Source organism: Volvox carteri, assembly GCF_000143455.1.
Source record: "Volvox carteri f. nagariensis unplaced genomic scaffold VOLCAscaffold_30, whole genome shotgun sequence".
Taxonomy (NCBI): domain Eukaryota; kingdom Viridiplantae; phylum Chlorophyta; class Chlorophyceae; order Chlamydomonadales; family Volvocaceae; genus Volvox; species Volvox carteri.
This window is the reverse complement of record NW_003307573.1, coordinates 471,218-486,007: the sequence shown is the minus strand read 5'-3', so window position 1 is coordinate 486,007 and position 14,790 is coordinate 471,218. Positions and strand designations below refer to the sequence as shown.

The following is a 14,790-nucleotide window of genomic DNA, read 5'->3' as shown; positions in this document are numbered from 1 at the left end:
TGGTTAGCAATAAACCGCCCACTCCCTCTTCGAGCCCTCGCTCTCGTCCGCCCCACGTAGTACATTCCGTACTTGCCGTATTTACGGGTTATTAGGACGCCTCTAACAGCGACATTCCTTCCGAACTGTTCCGGATTTGTTTAGGTGTTTTTATAAAAAAAAAACTCCCCTCCCCCCTTTGCGGACGCGGCAGTTCATTTCTGAGATTCTTGCGCATGAATCCCCCCTTCCCCTCACCCCCCTTCCCCTCACCCCCGTTCCCCTCACCCCCCTTCCCCTCACCCCCCTTCCCCTCACCCCCCTTCCCCTCACCCCCCCCCACACACACACTCGGGTCGTCCTCAGTCCCCCCGGGGTGACGTGTGTGTTCGTGGCAGCTACCTGCATCCGGGCACCGGACTGGGGGCCTTCATGGTGGCCCCCCTGGAGCGGAGGGGGGGGCCGGCGGCGGCGGAGGGGGCAGCGCAGGTGGGGGTGTGCGCGGGAAGGGGAGGGAAAGGGGACGTGCGTGTGTGTGTGTGTGTGTTTTGGGGGTGTATGTGCGTCCGTGTGTGTGTTTTGTGTGTGGTTTGTGGAAGGCTTATTATTGTGGTTCCGTTAAGTGCTGTACACTGGCGGCTATTTAACTCAACCACATCACCGGCACCCCGCCAGCATGAATCATCATTATGCGTATGTGGGTGCGGGGGGCTACGTGCCAAACCTCAGCGTGTGTGTGTCCATGTGTACGGCACAGTGTACGGCGGTGGAGGTCGTATACATTGCTTGTCCATGCTGCTGCCCCCGCTACAGGTCGGAGTGCGGTACAGTTCAACTAATGCAACTGCCGGCGCCATTTTCATCCCCCGACGGGGTGACCTGGACAAGTTGTGGCTGGTAGGTACGACGCCTGCCGTACGACGAGTGCCGTACAGAACGCGTCGTTGTAAGTGCCATTATCGTCCTCCTTCCTGCAGGCTGGCCGCCTGTATGGCTTGACACTGGGTCTACAGTTGTCACCACAACTACCCGTACGGCAGGCTATATCAGCTTTGCCGAGTTGCTTGCCGGAGCTGCGGCCGCCGCTGGGGGCGCCGCCGCCAGTAGCGACAGATCCTACAAATCTAAGCAGTAACGGCGACAGTGATGGCGGCAGCAGCAGCCGCAGCGGCGGCAGCTGCGGCGGCGGTAGTTCCTCTTTAGCAGGGATGAAGTCGTGGTTTCGGAGTCATGCGTCCGTACTGTTGTCGTATTCACCGCCGCCTCGTCCAGGAGCGGCAGGTGAGGTGGGGGTTGAGGTGGACGTGTATTTTGTGTGTTCGTGTTTGTTTTAGACGTTTTTGGGGTTTCAAGTGATGGTTGCATCAAACGACCACCACAACCACCACAACACCATGATAACTGTTTCGTGCTGGTTAGTGGTTACTGGTAACGGCACAACGGTAATAAGCATACCCAACCAACTGCGTGGCCTTCCTGCACAACATACACACACGCCTCCAAAGCCCTCTCCCCCCCCTTTCCCCTAGGTTCCCCCTTCACCGCCTCCGTGGAAATGGCGGAGGGGGGTCCACTCACATTTTCATTCTTCCAACATGTAGCCGTTACAAGGTGAGTGAGAGCGTGTGTATGTCTGCATGTGTGTGTATGTGTGCGCGTGTGTGTTTTAATGATGTGAACTGGGATTATGAGCGACATGTGCGGTGAGGGCGCGGCACTCATGGCCGGTGGTTTAGGGCTCAGTCTGTTCCAGTGAGTCGGTGACTCCCCCCGCCAAATGTGCGAAGAGAGAGAGGGGGAGAGAGAAAGGAAGGGAGGAAAAGAGAGAGAGAGGGGGAGAGAGAAAGGAAGGGAGGAAAAGAGAGAGAGAGGGGGAGAGAGAAAGGAAGGGAGGAAAAGAGAGAGAGAGAGAGAGAGAGAGAGGGTGGATGGGTATAAGGAAGAGAGAAAAGAGTGTGTGGATAAGGGCGTGGCGGTCGGAGTCGGGGGGGGAATGGAGGGTCAGGAGTAACACCCTCCTCCCCCCCTTTGTTTTGCCAAACATACACGTCAACCCCCCACTCATACACACACACACACACACACCCCTTCACCCCACACGCCCTTGGGTGCTAACCGCGCTAACCGCAGGCAGGTGGTTAACCCGTTTGAGGAGGATGAGGTGGTTGGCATCACCAACTACCTTGACATTGGCCTCCAACTGACAACCGCCGCTGGGCCAACAGCAACCACCACCACCACCTCAACCTTGGACAGCTCGCATCCCGCCGGGACGCAACGACTTATTCAACCACCACCATCTGCCTCATCCACCCCTACCTCCACCACGGCCACGACCACCGCCACTACCACCATTTCAGGCAGCAGCAATAACCCCACGGCTGCTGCTACTGCTACTGCTACACCTGATGCTGCTACTCCTGCCTCTGCCCCTTCCATTAACCTAGCGGTTTCTTGGCAGGTATGTCTGTATGTCTATATTTGCGTATGATGTATGTATGTATGTATGTATGTATGTATGATGTGACATTTTCCGCGCATGATGGTGGGTTCAAGTGCGCATCGGGGGCACCGGGGTTTGCCATCGGCAGCATCACACGAGGGAAATAGGTACGTGACACCTTGGCCATGTTCGTTAGTTCAGTTAGGCCAGGGGTTCTTTTTACAGTTGTTCAGTTGGGGACATAATTGGGTCGTTTCCTGACCTGTACTTCACCGTCGTACCTTGCCACCCTAAGCACTTGCCACACGGTACCCGGTGGACCGTATTGCTACATCTTCATCATGGCGCCGACGACCTTGCTTCACTTGGGGAAATAAAGCTGATTCCCCCCCTCCCCACCCTCTCACCCCCCTACCCAAACCCCCTAACCCCCCATCCCGCTCGTCTGTGTTTCGTCTTCCCCCCCCCCCTTCCCCCGATGTGCGTCAACTCTCCCTTCTCAGCACTGTCACCCTCTCACATCCCGCAGCTGGGGTCTCATCACGTACAAACACATACACACGTATACAAATACACACATACACGTGCGCATTAAAACACACCACTTCAATAACCCCTCCGTCCACTCTGGCCCCACACGCTCCCCCCTTTCCCTCCTCCCCCGACAACGATCCCTTCACAGGTCGGTCGCGACGGGTTAGCGACTTCCTTTTTTAAAATTACTTACACACTTCTGTCGTATCACTCTGTCGTATCACTCTGTCGTATCACTCTGTCGTATCACTTTGGCGAATCCTTGACAGGCATCTATCCTTCACTCGTTCGCGGTTTGTTTGTCTTCCCCCCTCCCCCCTCCCCCCTCCCCCTTCCCCCCGACACACATACACACACACACACACACACCTACCCACGTTTTCTTCCCATTTTCCCACCTCCTTCCAGATCAACAAGAACTGGCTCCTCAAGGGGCGTGTGGGCAGTCAGTGCGCCTCTGCGGCCGTGGGAGCGCGCGTGTGGCATGCGGTCAGCGCCTACCTCACGGCGTGTGTGGAGGTGGACTTTGCCAGGCCCACCAGTCCTAGGTAGGTAGTGGTGGTGGTGGTGATGTGTTAGTGGTGATGTGCATGTGGTGGTGTGTTAGTGGTGATGTGCATGTGGGATAAGGCGGGAGAACACTAAGTCATCTTTGTGCTGCTGCTACTGCTGCTGCTACTGCTGCTACTGCTACTGCTACTGCTGCTGCTGCTTTAAGGTCTCTCAATTTACTGTTTCACAACATTTTGTTTGTCCAAATGTGTGCGCGTGTTTGCATGTGTTTGTTCCCGGCAGTAGCAGTAGCTGTAGCAGCAGCTGTAGCAGTCCTCGCTGTCCTGGAGTTCAACCAGCGGCCACTCAGTTGGGGCCCTACATATATCTGTATGTATGTATGTATGTGCTGATGCGTGTGTACGATCGAGGCGGGAGCGGTGACTGCATCTGTATTTATCTCTCGCTCCAAGCTTATAAGCGTACGACTGTACAACTGATGGCAGGTACGGCGTGGAGCTGTGCGTGGAGAATTTTGGCCCTCTGCAGTACGAGCGCGGCGCAGATGACGTGGCGGTGGGTCGGGCGCTGCTCCAGCGGCACGAGGCCTCCCCCCAGGACCTGGACAACTTCGCGGGGAGGGGGGTGCTGGTGAGCGCGTGGCGCCTGTGTGTGTATGTGTGTGTGTGCGGAACACGTACTGAAGCGTGTATGTTCGTACGATGTGTTCCTGTCTTTTAGGGGATGGTTGATATTACTGGATGCGGGGATCTGGGGGGGTCTGGCTCAAGGGGGTGAACCATGACGAGTTGCCTGGTACGGAGCCTGGTACGGGATTTTGATGGGTTTGCCGTACAAGGGAGTCAAAAAGTGGTGGGAGTTAGGGGAGAGGTCAAATAGGCCGCGTGTATTTATGCATGGAGAACGGTGGTGCACGTGTACGGTGTGCAGCTCGTGAGGTGCGAAAAAAAGTTACGTACGGCATGTGTCGTGCAGGTACGGCGCAACGCCCAGGATCACGGAGGTCCAAGCGACCAGACTCGCGCCCAGAAGCGGGAAGTGGAGGAGGCGGCGCGGCGGCGGGTGGCTGAGCTGATGTGAACAACATTTTTGATGTAAACAACGTTTTTGATGTGAGCGGAACCGGGGTGGCAGTCACGGGATGGCGCACATGCCTAGCGGCTACAGTGCTCCCTGCCCGGTGCGGGGTCGGTGCGGGGGGGGGCGCCATGGAGGACTGAATGGGTTGTTGCGGCGCCAGGAGCGCACCTGCGGCGGCCGCAGTAGCAGCAGTAGTGGCCAGTAGTGGCAGTAGTGGCAGTAATGGCAAGTAGTGGCAAGTAGTGGCAGTAGTGGCAGCAGCAGCGGGACTTCCTCTTTCTCTCCCCCCACCCTTTCCAGGGCTTTGTTGAGCACTCTACTGCTAAATCACGTGAGGGGGTATGTGAGGGCGGCGGGGGGATGTGTCCTTGGTAGCACTTGAAGTACGAGGTGAGGTATGAGGTGAGGTCGTCAAGGACATGTACATTGTGGACACATACATTATGTTTCTGTCGCCTGAGAGATATCACCAATCGTACATAGGTGATAACTGCAACTAACTGTAATTAACTGCCAACGGCCGGAGTCTGGCATGCCCATGTGTGATTTACCTGTTTATGTGTTTGTTAAGGTTTGAAAGGGGGAGTGTGTGTGTGGATGGGGGGGAGAAGCTGACTAATCACTGTCGTGCATCATTGATGATTCGGCTGCATTGAATGGGCGGCGCTGACGGCGCCGCCACTGCCACCGCCACCGCCGTCAAGTCCGCCAGAGTCCCCAGGCAGCTTGACTTGCGCGCTGTCGTCGACGTTGGCGGAGACGCACGTTGGCGATTGCTGACGGCGGCAGTGGCGGCCACCCGGAATCCGCCGTTGATGCCATTTTGAGCGGAAGCGCACGGGCGCGGGCTTGGGTGCTGATGTGGTTTGAAGTAGAGAGGGGAGGAGGAGGACGGGGAGGAAGGGGTAGCACAGCGTTCGTGTGGGAGGGGAAGATGTTTGTACGACATTAGCGGTTAGATCGGTAGTTAAGACCGGTATATTTCTGGTAGTGGTAGAGGTCAGCTGGTGATGCTGATGGCGGTGGTGGTGGTCCGCCGCGCGATGGTGATGATCAGCCTGTCGTCTGCCCTAAGCAATCCTGTGTACGGCGCAAGCACGAAGTAAATGAAATCTTGTCCGAAAGACACAATCGACGTCGTACAGCAGTCCTTTTAAAAATTCAGGCTGCACATGTACGACATCTGCAAGGCGATTGCCTGCCGGGGAACATGTTGTTACATGCCAGGTATGTGGGGAGGTGGCATCTGCACGCTTGCATTGAAATCTGTCCATGCGTGCCTTAACCTTGTATGCTTGCTGTTTGTGCATAGTGTACGGCGGTAAGGAGTACCGCCATGCTGTACCATCATGAAAGGTGCGTGAGGATCAAATATCTTTGCCTGAGGGCCTTATCAAGGGATAACAGCCAGGGTCAAAAAACGCACATTTAATAATTCTTTTTTTAGAACATTTCAGGTGAACTAATGCGAATTCTTCTTTCTGATTGCCGTAGTAACATTATCACCAAATCCGGTGTTATATTAGCTGCAAGGATGCATAAATGGAGGGTAAAAAAAGACCCTTCAACTACCAGCAGTTTGCCATCATGGCAAGAGGTTGGCCTCAAGATAAGTCTCAGTAGCTCTCAGTGATAGCAATAATGAAGGCTGCCTGCTCTCATGGTAGTGCTTGGTGGTCCGTCCAGCAGCCATTAAAAGCTGTTTCAATAAGCTGTTTGACCAAAATATTAAATTTGTACTTTTTTACCAGCACCAACACCAGCAGCTATACCAGCAGCAGCAGCAGCAGCAGCAGCAGCAGTCACCTCGAACACCACTTATGCATGTGGGTCATCGTTATGGACCCGTCGGGTCACCAGCAGCAGCAGGGCTTGCCACACTCGCTGGTAAGGCCCCGGTGGTGGGGAAGGCCCTGGGTTCACCACCCTATAGGTGTTCTCGCACGTCCAACGTGCATCCAGCCTTGTCGCAAAATCCCTCTCAGGGTTTTCCCACAGGCAGCTTGAGAGTAGCGTAATGCGCCACCAATCATCCCCGCGCAAATCAGCCGGGGGCCCTACACCCAAGCTGTTAAGAAAGGTCCAACATTTAAGTGTTGCCGCCAAAAATGCCGTTTGGCCTCTTCATGTTCCTTGCTTACAGGGTGTTATGGGCTTGGGTCTTGCCGAAAACCACCCAACCCCCATGCAGTTAGCAAATTTCAATGTGCAGTACCTTTTCGTATAAGTGCTGACAAGCAGCGTGATGAGTGCTATCGCACACATATAGGCTTGGTAGATGGGGTGGTAGATGGGTTCAAACAAAATGCAGTCACCCTAGTCCGAAATGTTGTGACCCAAGTACCGTAGCCCATGAAAACTAAGGAATTTCAAAGTCCACCGCCAATAATTAAAAACGTAGGTACCAGAGCGAAGATGCCTTAAGGGCAATGGCCTTGCGTGCTTGTCCAGTAATCGCGGAAGGGGTAGGCATGAGCCCTCAGTAGGCAATGTGCTGCGCCTTGTTGGCATAGCCGTCGCATAGCCCAAGCTACAAAACGGGCGAGCCTTGGGCGGGCCATTGGCTATGCACGGCTTTCATTGGCTGTTCACGGCGTTCATTGGCTGACGCGCCGGAAGCCACGAGCCAACGGAGGGTTGTATAAAGTTCAATACGGAACCTTGGGCATTTAAAGATTTAGCGGAAGCTTCAAAGGCGGTTCGGGTCAGAAAGCTTTGTAACGACAGCCGGCAACGACAGCCCGCAAGTGGTGACAGGGAGAGGCGCTATGGAGGTATCACAACGTTATCACCTTGGCGCGCTGCTGTCGACAGCTTGACATGTCCTTAACAAATTCGGAAAGAAATCATCCTATTGCGTGGTGTAACTCTGAGCCCAGAAAGCTAAAGCATTGAGAGTGACAGGGAGTGGAAGAGTAACAACATTATCCTATTCAAGCTTAGATTTGTTATGAATGCAGTCTCGTGCACGAACGCTGTTGACTAACGGTTGTAGGTAGTTAACCTAGGAGCATGTAAAGCAGGATTGTTGTTATTATGATAATAAGGAAAATCTCATTTCATTTATCTAATATTTTCCAGACGGTATCTTTGCCCGAGTCAATGATTAGCTAATCGGTGTCATGCGGACCAAAAGTGCAATGGCATTGGCTTTGCGATCTGCGGTAAATTAACCCCAAATACAAATTTTATACATGATGTCGAATTGCGTATGCAGTTTGTATGGTAGATGACTGGTATAATTTACAGTAATCTACAGTTCCAGCTTATGCGAATGCGGCTTCACTGGATGCTGTTATAGCCCGTGCCATGCGATTATCAAATACTTAATTTGTGTTAATGTATAGGAATTCTTTGTAGGAAACGCTGAGCAAGGCCTTTCCAAGCTTTGCCTGCTGCTTGTTAAATGCGAAATTAGTACACCACAGCCGCTGTGCCCATTACAGGGGCGCTGTCTTCGCATACGTAGCCTCTATATTGACTGGGAAACTATTCCTTGAGCGATGAGGAGAATCGTTGAAGCTTGACATTATCGCTTAATTGCTACCGCGCGTCCAACACTCAGTGGCGTTAACTTGTTAGCAACGAGTCCACACGTTTTCAATTTTGAGCGAGCAAGGTGCAGCTCATAGGGAGGAGCTCATGGCTAGTTCTTCGGCGATTACTGGACAAGTACGTCTCATTCATGACCCTTTAATTACTTGCGCTTGCGCGTGATCCACAAGCTGACCTGTGAGACTCAACATTACATGAAACTTTTACCTTTCTCCAGAATCACCTTCTGCCGACCGGCTTGCTGTTCCCGTAAAGTATCACTTTTACAAACCACCCAATTCCGCCATGCCGCCCGCTCGCTCACAGCCACGCCCAAATCGCCCAGGGCCTAGAGCCTTCCCAGGAAATATCTCGCACTGCTTCAGTCTAAACTGTTGCGCTACCTGAGTCGCACTACTGCCGCGCACCCACTTTTTTCCCCACTTCCCCTCCGTGCCTTCCAACACATATACACACACACACACATATATATACACACACACACACACGCACACACACTCTCACCACAGCAGGCCACTACGGAGGACGACTCCCCAAAATGTGGTTGTTCGACACAGCCGAAAAGCCGCATGCGCCGTGTCGATACGGCAGCCGTACTGGCTGCCGTACAAGGCACCGCCAGCTCCGCCAGTTCGGCCGATTCACATCTAGCCTTCCTCCAGCGCCTGTCAGAGCGACTTCAACGGTGAGGAGAGGGTATGGAGAAGCTGGGGGTGCTGAGGGTAGTGAATGGGAGACATGCCGTACACGCGTTTTTGAGCTTTTCATCCTTAAAAAATCCAAAGAATGATAAGTTCTGCGATCCCGCCGCTACTGCTCATCTCCATTACATGGGGAAAAACACCCCTTACACCAACTAACCAACCAACCAACTGAATCTAACCCACTGACTAACCGACAGGGTGGGCCTCAGCTTCCCTGGAGTGGAGGTTCGTTGGCAGGACCTCCAAGCGGAGGTGGAGGTGCCCAGCCATGGCCCCAGGGTAAGTAGTCAGTTGACGGTTGACAGTTAGCGACTGGCAGTTGGCAACCGACATCATCACCATCACCATCTCATCTTCAAGTCTTCAAGTCATGTCCCCCTCCCACTCATGTCCAATACCTTCCCCCCCAAGATCATAACGACCTCTTCCCCCCATTTGTCGCCTCTTACCTCCTGCCATACGGCAACCCCTTTCAAACCTTTCAAACCTTTTTAAAGCCTTGAAAACTTAAAAATTTGATAAAGCCTTGAAAACTTAAAAATCTTGATAAAACACACGCACGCACGCAGACCCACACCGTGCTCTCCGCGCTGCTAGCCGGCCTGGACAGCGCCCTGATCGCCCCAATGAAGTCCGTCATGGCGTACGGCAGCGGAAGCGGCGCACGTGTCGGCGCGGGGCCGAAATCACGTGTCGTACTGGACGCGGGGAGCGGCCGCCTGACACCGGGGCGGATGTGTCTGCTGCTGGGGCCCCCGGGCGCGGGTAAAACCACGTTATTACGGATATTAGCAGGACAGGCACTGCCGGCGGCAGGAAAGGAAGGGGCTGGCGGCGGCGGCGATGGTGGCGGCGGCGGCGGAGGACGGCGTACGACAGGGGGTCTACATGTTGGCGGGAAACTGCTGTACAACGGACTGATCCCGGGGTCTGATTTTACGGTGGAGAGATCCGCGTCGTACATTAGTCAGCATGATTTGCATATTGGCGAGATGACTGTGGAGGAAACGCTCATGTTCGCAGCTGAGTGCCTGGGCCCCGGACTGAATAAAGGTAAAAGAAGGGAGAGGAAAGGAAAGGTATCCCGAAAAGTCACTAAAACACATCTTTATACGAAAACTCACAATTCTACTAAAATCCTACTTCACCCATATGAGAACCCTATCAACCCGTGTCAACGTATGGGAACCCTAAACAAGGGAAATGCTGCTTATTACTTACAAAAATACGTGGACATACATACGTGTGCAGAGCTTCACGATTTGCTGCTGGATCGCGAAAGGGCCGCCGGCATTTCCCCCGATCCGGATCTGGATCTATTGTGGAGTACGGCATACGGACCTCACGGCCACACGCTCATGGTGGAGGTGCGTGTGTATATGTATGTATGTATGTGCAACTAACTATATCCCCCACAACCCCTCCATCCCCATTCTAACACACTTGAAAATAGTGCCAACTAACCAACCAACCAACCGACCAACCAATTCGACTTACTGTTTTCCTACAACGACTAAAAACTTCAATGTCCCTTCCCCGCCCTTCGCCTCCCGCCCGCGCATACATTCGTTGGGCAGTTGTTTGCACGTTTGTTAGGTATTGACCACGTAATGAGCACGGTGGTGGGCAATGAGATGTTGAAGGGTATCAGCGGAGGACAGAAACGGCGAGTGACGTGCGGTGAGTGCTGCCGTACTGCTACTGCTACTGCTATGCTACCTGTCATGCTACTGCTCATGCTGGCCGGGCTGTGAATGTTGCTACTGCCGTACTGCTGCCGGTGGCGATTCTTGTGCCGGTGCTGCTAATGTCGCAATCCTGTCAGCGTTGCTCTGATGTTGTTGGTGGCGGTGGCGGTGGTGGTGGTGGTGGTGGTGGTGACGGCGGCGGTGCTACTCCTGCTGCGCGTGTATACTCGCTAGCCCTTCCGAGGATCAGCACGAGGACGTGTTGCAGACGGCAAAACCCGCACACTTTCCCCCTCCTCGCGCCCGTGCACCCCTCAGCCCCCACGGGACACCCCTCAGCCCCCACCCCATAAATACGCTCACATACACACTCACATACATACACACACACTCACACACTCTTCCCCACCCCCTTCCTCTCCAGGCGAAATGGCGGTGGGATTCGCGCAAGTCATGATGCTGGTACGACAGAGAGGGGGATAAGGCGCGGGGGGGAGCTTGTGGGGCCTGGTGGACGGGACAGTCTAAATCCGCTCCACTACTTTGGGGGAACGTACCTCCCCTCCCGCGGTGTGAAGAAAATGGCGGGGGGGGGGTAGAGTTATAGTTTATGGGGGGATGGGGGGACGGTGGAAGGTATGGGAGTACGGATCTACGAAAAAGGACGAGGTACGACACAAATGAGGCACTGCGTCAGAAATAACATGAACGGAGTGTTAACTTCATATCGTTACATTCTAATGTGAATTTCAAACAACCATACGGGGGTGTGGTCCCGAATACGCGGGAGAGAAGGGGGGGAAAAGGCCGGGGGGGGAAAATGGGAAAAGAAGTGTTTCGGGCTTAGAAGAGACTTTGGGGGTTGGGGGGACCTTTTGGAGATATGCGTGTATATGAGTCCAATGATGTGTTTTTACGCCAAAGATGTGTCGTTTTTTGGTCGTACCTTTGCCGTACATTTCTTGAGTTGCCGTACGTTTTCAATCCCAGGACGAGGTCACGAACGGCTTGGACTCCAACTCTGCCTTCGCCATCATCAAGTCGCTTCGAAACATCTGCCAGTACGCACAGGTACGAATGTCGTACAAACCTACGGCAAATGTCAGTGAAAAATCCCACCTGAGTAAACCACACCATCATTATCGCAACCACCTCTATCATGTACCAGTGCCGTACAAGACACAGGTACGGCATGTTAAGTCATCGCTTGAGTGAGGAGGACACTGCCTCCCACTTCGCACATCATTCCTCCCTATGCCGTACATTCACCTCATTCTCTTCAGACAAACACAAACACACACACAAAAAAAACACAAGCACACTCGTTTCCCCTCTGTTATGAGCAACGCGCGTCTGTGGTTCGTCCACCCTTTCCTGTCACCCCCCTGTCACCCTTTCCTAACCCCCCTTGTGCGGCGACTATCCGCTGCTACTGCTGCAGGCCACAATGCTGGTGTCGTTGCTACAGCCCTCCCCCGAGGTGTACGACTGCTTTGATGACGTCATGTTGCTGAGCGGGGGTCGACTTGTGTTTTTGGGCCCCCGTGCGGAGGTGGCGCCGTTCTTTGCGCGGCTGGGACTGGCCCCACCACCCACGAAGACAGAGCCAGATTTCCTGCAGGTGCGAGGGTGTGTCTGTATGTATGTGTGTGTTGGGGGGTGTATGTATGTATGTATGTATGTATGCATGATAATTTTTTGTACGGTTACACTGAGTTCTCGAAACCACCACCACCTGCCGTACAATCGCACAACCGTATGTATCGGTTATATCCCTCTCGCACAACAGGAAGTAACCGCCACTCCGGAATATCAGCTCAAGTACAGAGTCCAGGGAGGGCGGGCTGAGTCATGTGGCCAAAAGTGGCTGTCACCCAGGAGGCTACGACAGGTGAGTGTACGACAGTGTGTACGACAATGGGGGGGTGACAGACAGGCGTACATATGAACACGTCGGGGCACTGGGGGGGGAAAGGGATTAAGAGGGGGGCACTGGGTTTGGAAGCTGTAGTGAAGGTCAAGTACAGTCCAGGAGGGGTGATAGGACCTGAGCTAGACACGCGATAGAGCGAAACACACACACACACACATATATATATATATATATATATATACGTGCGTGGGGCGGGTGGGGGGGGGCCGGGGATATGTGTGAGGGGAGTGGGAGGGCTGTGGCGGAGGGGAAGGGAGGGCAATACCCACATCGCCCAGTGACCACATCTTTTTTTTTAATTATCCCGTCTTTCCTAACCCATGGATGGTACGGCGGCTGCTGTCGTACAGGAGTTTGACCGCAGCCCCCCCGGTCAGCAGCTGGCTCATGAGCTTGCCGTACCGCCGTACAACCACGAGCTGCAGGACATGGTACTGCACAAGGAATGGTGGGTACGACACGAAGAGATTGAGGTCCTAAAAGAGTCCAGGGTTGGAAAACACGGGACGGAGAGAAAGGAGGGGGGATACCCACATACATACACATCTACCCGCATACCCGCGTACGACAACAAAACCCAACATAGGACAGGAGAGGACACGGGGGGAACACGACCTCTATAAGGTCCCATCCGGAACCCTTCTCCTTGCCTGTTGGGGAGAGGGGGATGTAACCCATAACCCCTAGTCCTCCCCCCTTTTCCCGCTCCCCAACATCTTTCCCCCCGACAAAAACACGACACGGGGGTAAACACGTTCATACCCCCCTTTCTCCCCCCTGCCTGGCGCCCCCCCCAATACACACATACACGCCACGTGTCGTACAGCTATGCGCTGTCCCCGCTTCGCATGTGGATGGTGGTGGCGGCTCGGGAGCTATTGCTCTTCCTGAGGAACCGTCTGTTCTTCGTAGCTGGGGCGGTGCAGGTGCGGGTTTTAGGGGGGAAGGGTTTTAGGGTTTTTTGGGGGTGGGGGGAGGTTAGGGAAAGGGAGGGGAGGAGAGGGGAGAGGGCAATTGCAGGAAGAAGGGCAGGAAGCAATATTTTCAAAATAATTTTAACAAGTAATAAAATATGTTTCCAGGTAGCGCGCGAGACAGAGATTTCCTGTGTCTGTCTGTCTGTCTGTCTGTTGGTAAGAGGGGATCACCAGCACCAGCCACGTTTCTGCAGACGGGCGTAGGAAATTGTACCTAGGTCCCGTACCCATTCCCGTACCGTACGGAAATAAATACGAGGTCCTTAGTTCTGCAGATATCCGTCTTATAATTATTTAATGGTATCGTTTTCAGACCGAAAGCTCCGTTTTGGCCTTATCCGATTTAATTTTTTGTACGATTTAGGATATTTTAAAAAAGGTAAGGGAGCTCATATGCGTTACTAGTAGGCATGACATGGAGATATGTACGGCAGCTCCTACAGCTGCCGCCGCAGAAACGTGGCGACTATGTCCGCAGCCGTTTGTACCGCCCCTGCCGTACCCCCGCTACCCCCGGTCAATGCTCTGGGCGCCTGGATGGCAGCTCTGCTTTCTGTTGGTGGTGCTCTGGATGTGTGTCGGCGTATGTATGTATGTATGACTTAGATTACACTGTGGGCCGCGAGAGCCGGGGGCCGAAGCCGAAACACAGCGCAAGGGTCGGGAGCATGTATGTATGTATGTGTGGTTCCTTTCTTTAGAGCCTTAGCTGTTTCCCCCTCCCCCTCCGACTCTCTTAGACATCCTTATACCCCCTCTCTCGCATAGCTATGTCCCTATATGCCCTCCCGCCCTCCTCATGTATGTATATATGTCAGTCGCGTCAGGTAGCCATTCTCAATTCAGGTTTCTCCTTTTCCCCCGCCTTTCCTCGCCTTTCCCCTCTCCCTCCAAAACACGCATACACATACATACATATGGTACATACGTACTTACACACATACATACAGATTTTGTTCACGGCCTTCCTGGTGTCCACCACCTTCATTCGCCTCTCCAAGAGCACCTTCAACGACGCCAACCTGCACATGTCGGTCGCGTTCTTCAGCCTCATGACCATGTTGATGGTGCGTGGCGGGGACGGTGACGGTATGTATGTATGTATGTATGTATGTATGTATGCAGATAGATGCGTGTCACACTGTGTGTGTGTCATTATGCGTATGCGCGCATCTACGTCACTATGTGTGAGTGAGTGAGTGTGAGTGAGTGTGAGTGAGTGTGAGTGAGTGTGAGTGAGTGTGAGTGAGTGAGGGTGAGTGAGGGTGAGTGAGGGTGAGTGAGGGTGAGTGAGGGTGAGTGAGGGTGAGTGTGAGTGAGTGTGTATAGTAAGTCCTTCCTTCTCTGTTCCAACCCACTCCCGCCTTTTCGTTCCCACCCCCCG

General features: G+C 53.8%; 2 protein-coding genes across 2 annotated transcripts in view; both read left to right on the top strand.

The window, feature by feature from the left end:
- VOLCADRAFT_93196 (uncharacterized protein) overlaps positions 1 to 4,549 on the top strand; it is a gene marked incomplete at both ends in the record, with an annotated part of 7,830 nt that extends 3,281 nt beyond the window's left edge. Inside the window, 10 exons of the mRNA XM_002952529.1 lie at positions 346 to 468; positions 793 to 880; positions 1,252 to 1,260; positions 1,509 to 1,590; positions 2,110 to 2,140; positions 2,952 to 3,006; positions 3,105 to 3,118; positions 3,365 to 3,504; positions 3,955 to 4,099; positions 4,445 to 4,549. Of these exons, the coding sequence (XP_002952575.1) occupies positions 346 to 468; positions 793 to 880; positions 1,252 to 1,260; positions 1,509 to 1,590; positions 2,110 to 2,140; positions 2,952 to 3,006; positions 3,105 to 3,118; positions 3,365 to 3,504; positions 3,955 to 4,099; positions 4,445 to 4,549 (792 nt within the window). The remainder of the gene's footprint in view (positions 1 to 345; positions 469 to 792; positions 881 to 1,251; positions 1,261 to 1,508; positions 1,591 to 2,109; positions 2,141 to 2,951; positions 3,007 to 3,104; positions 3,119 to 3,364; positions 3,505 to 3,954; positions 4,100 to 4,444) is intronic.
- A 4,124-nt stretch (positions 4,550 to 8,673) lies between these two features.
- The window catches only part of VOLCADRAFT_93195 (uncharacterized protein), a gene marked incomplete at both ends in the record, with an annotated part of 17,075 nt that continues 10,958 nt past the window's right edge, over positions 8,674 to 14,790 (top strand). The window contains 10 exons of the mRNA XM_002952528.1: positions 8,674 to 8,789; positions 9,006 to 9,087; positions 9,378 to 10,175; positions 10,815 to 10,958; positions 11,487 to 11,567; positions 11,938 to 12,117; positions 12,286 to 12,387; positions 12,780 to 12,877; positions 13,256 to 13,355; positions 14,357 to 14,473. Coding sequence (XP_002952574.1) covers positions 8,674 to 8,789; positions 9,006 to 9,087; positions 9,378 to 10,175; positions 10,815 to 10,958; positions 11,487 to 11,567; positions 11,938 to 12,117; positions 12,286 to 12,387; positions 12,780 to 12,877; positions 13,256 to 13,355; positions 14,357 to 14,473 — 1,818 coding nt within the window. The remainder of the gene's footprint in view (positions 8,790 to 9,005; positions 9,088 to 9,377; positions 10,176 to 10,814; positions 10,959 to 11,486; positions 11,568 to 11,937; positions 12,118 to 12,285; positions 12,388 to 12,779; positions 12,878 to 13,255; positions 13,356 to 14,356; positions 14,474 to 14,790) is intronic.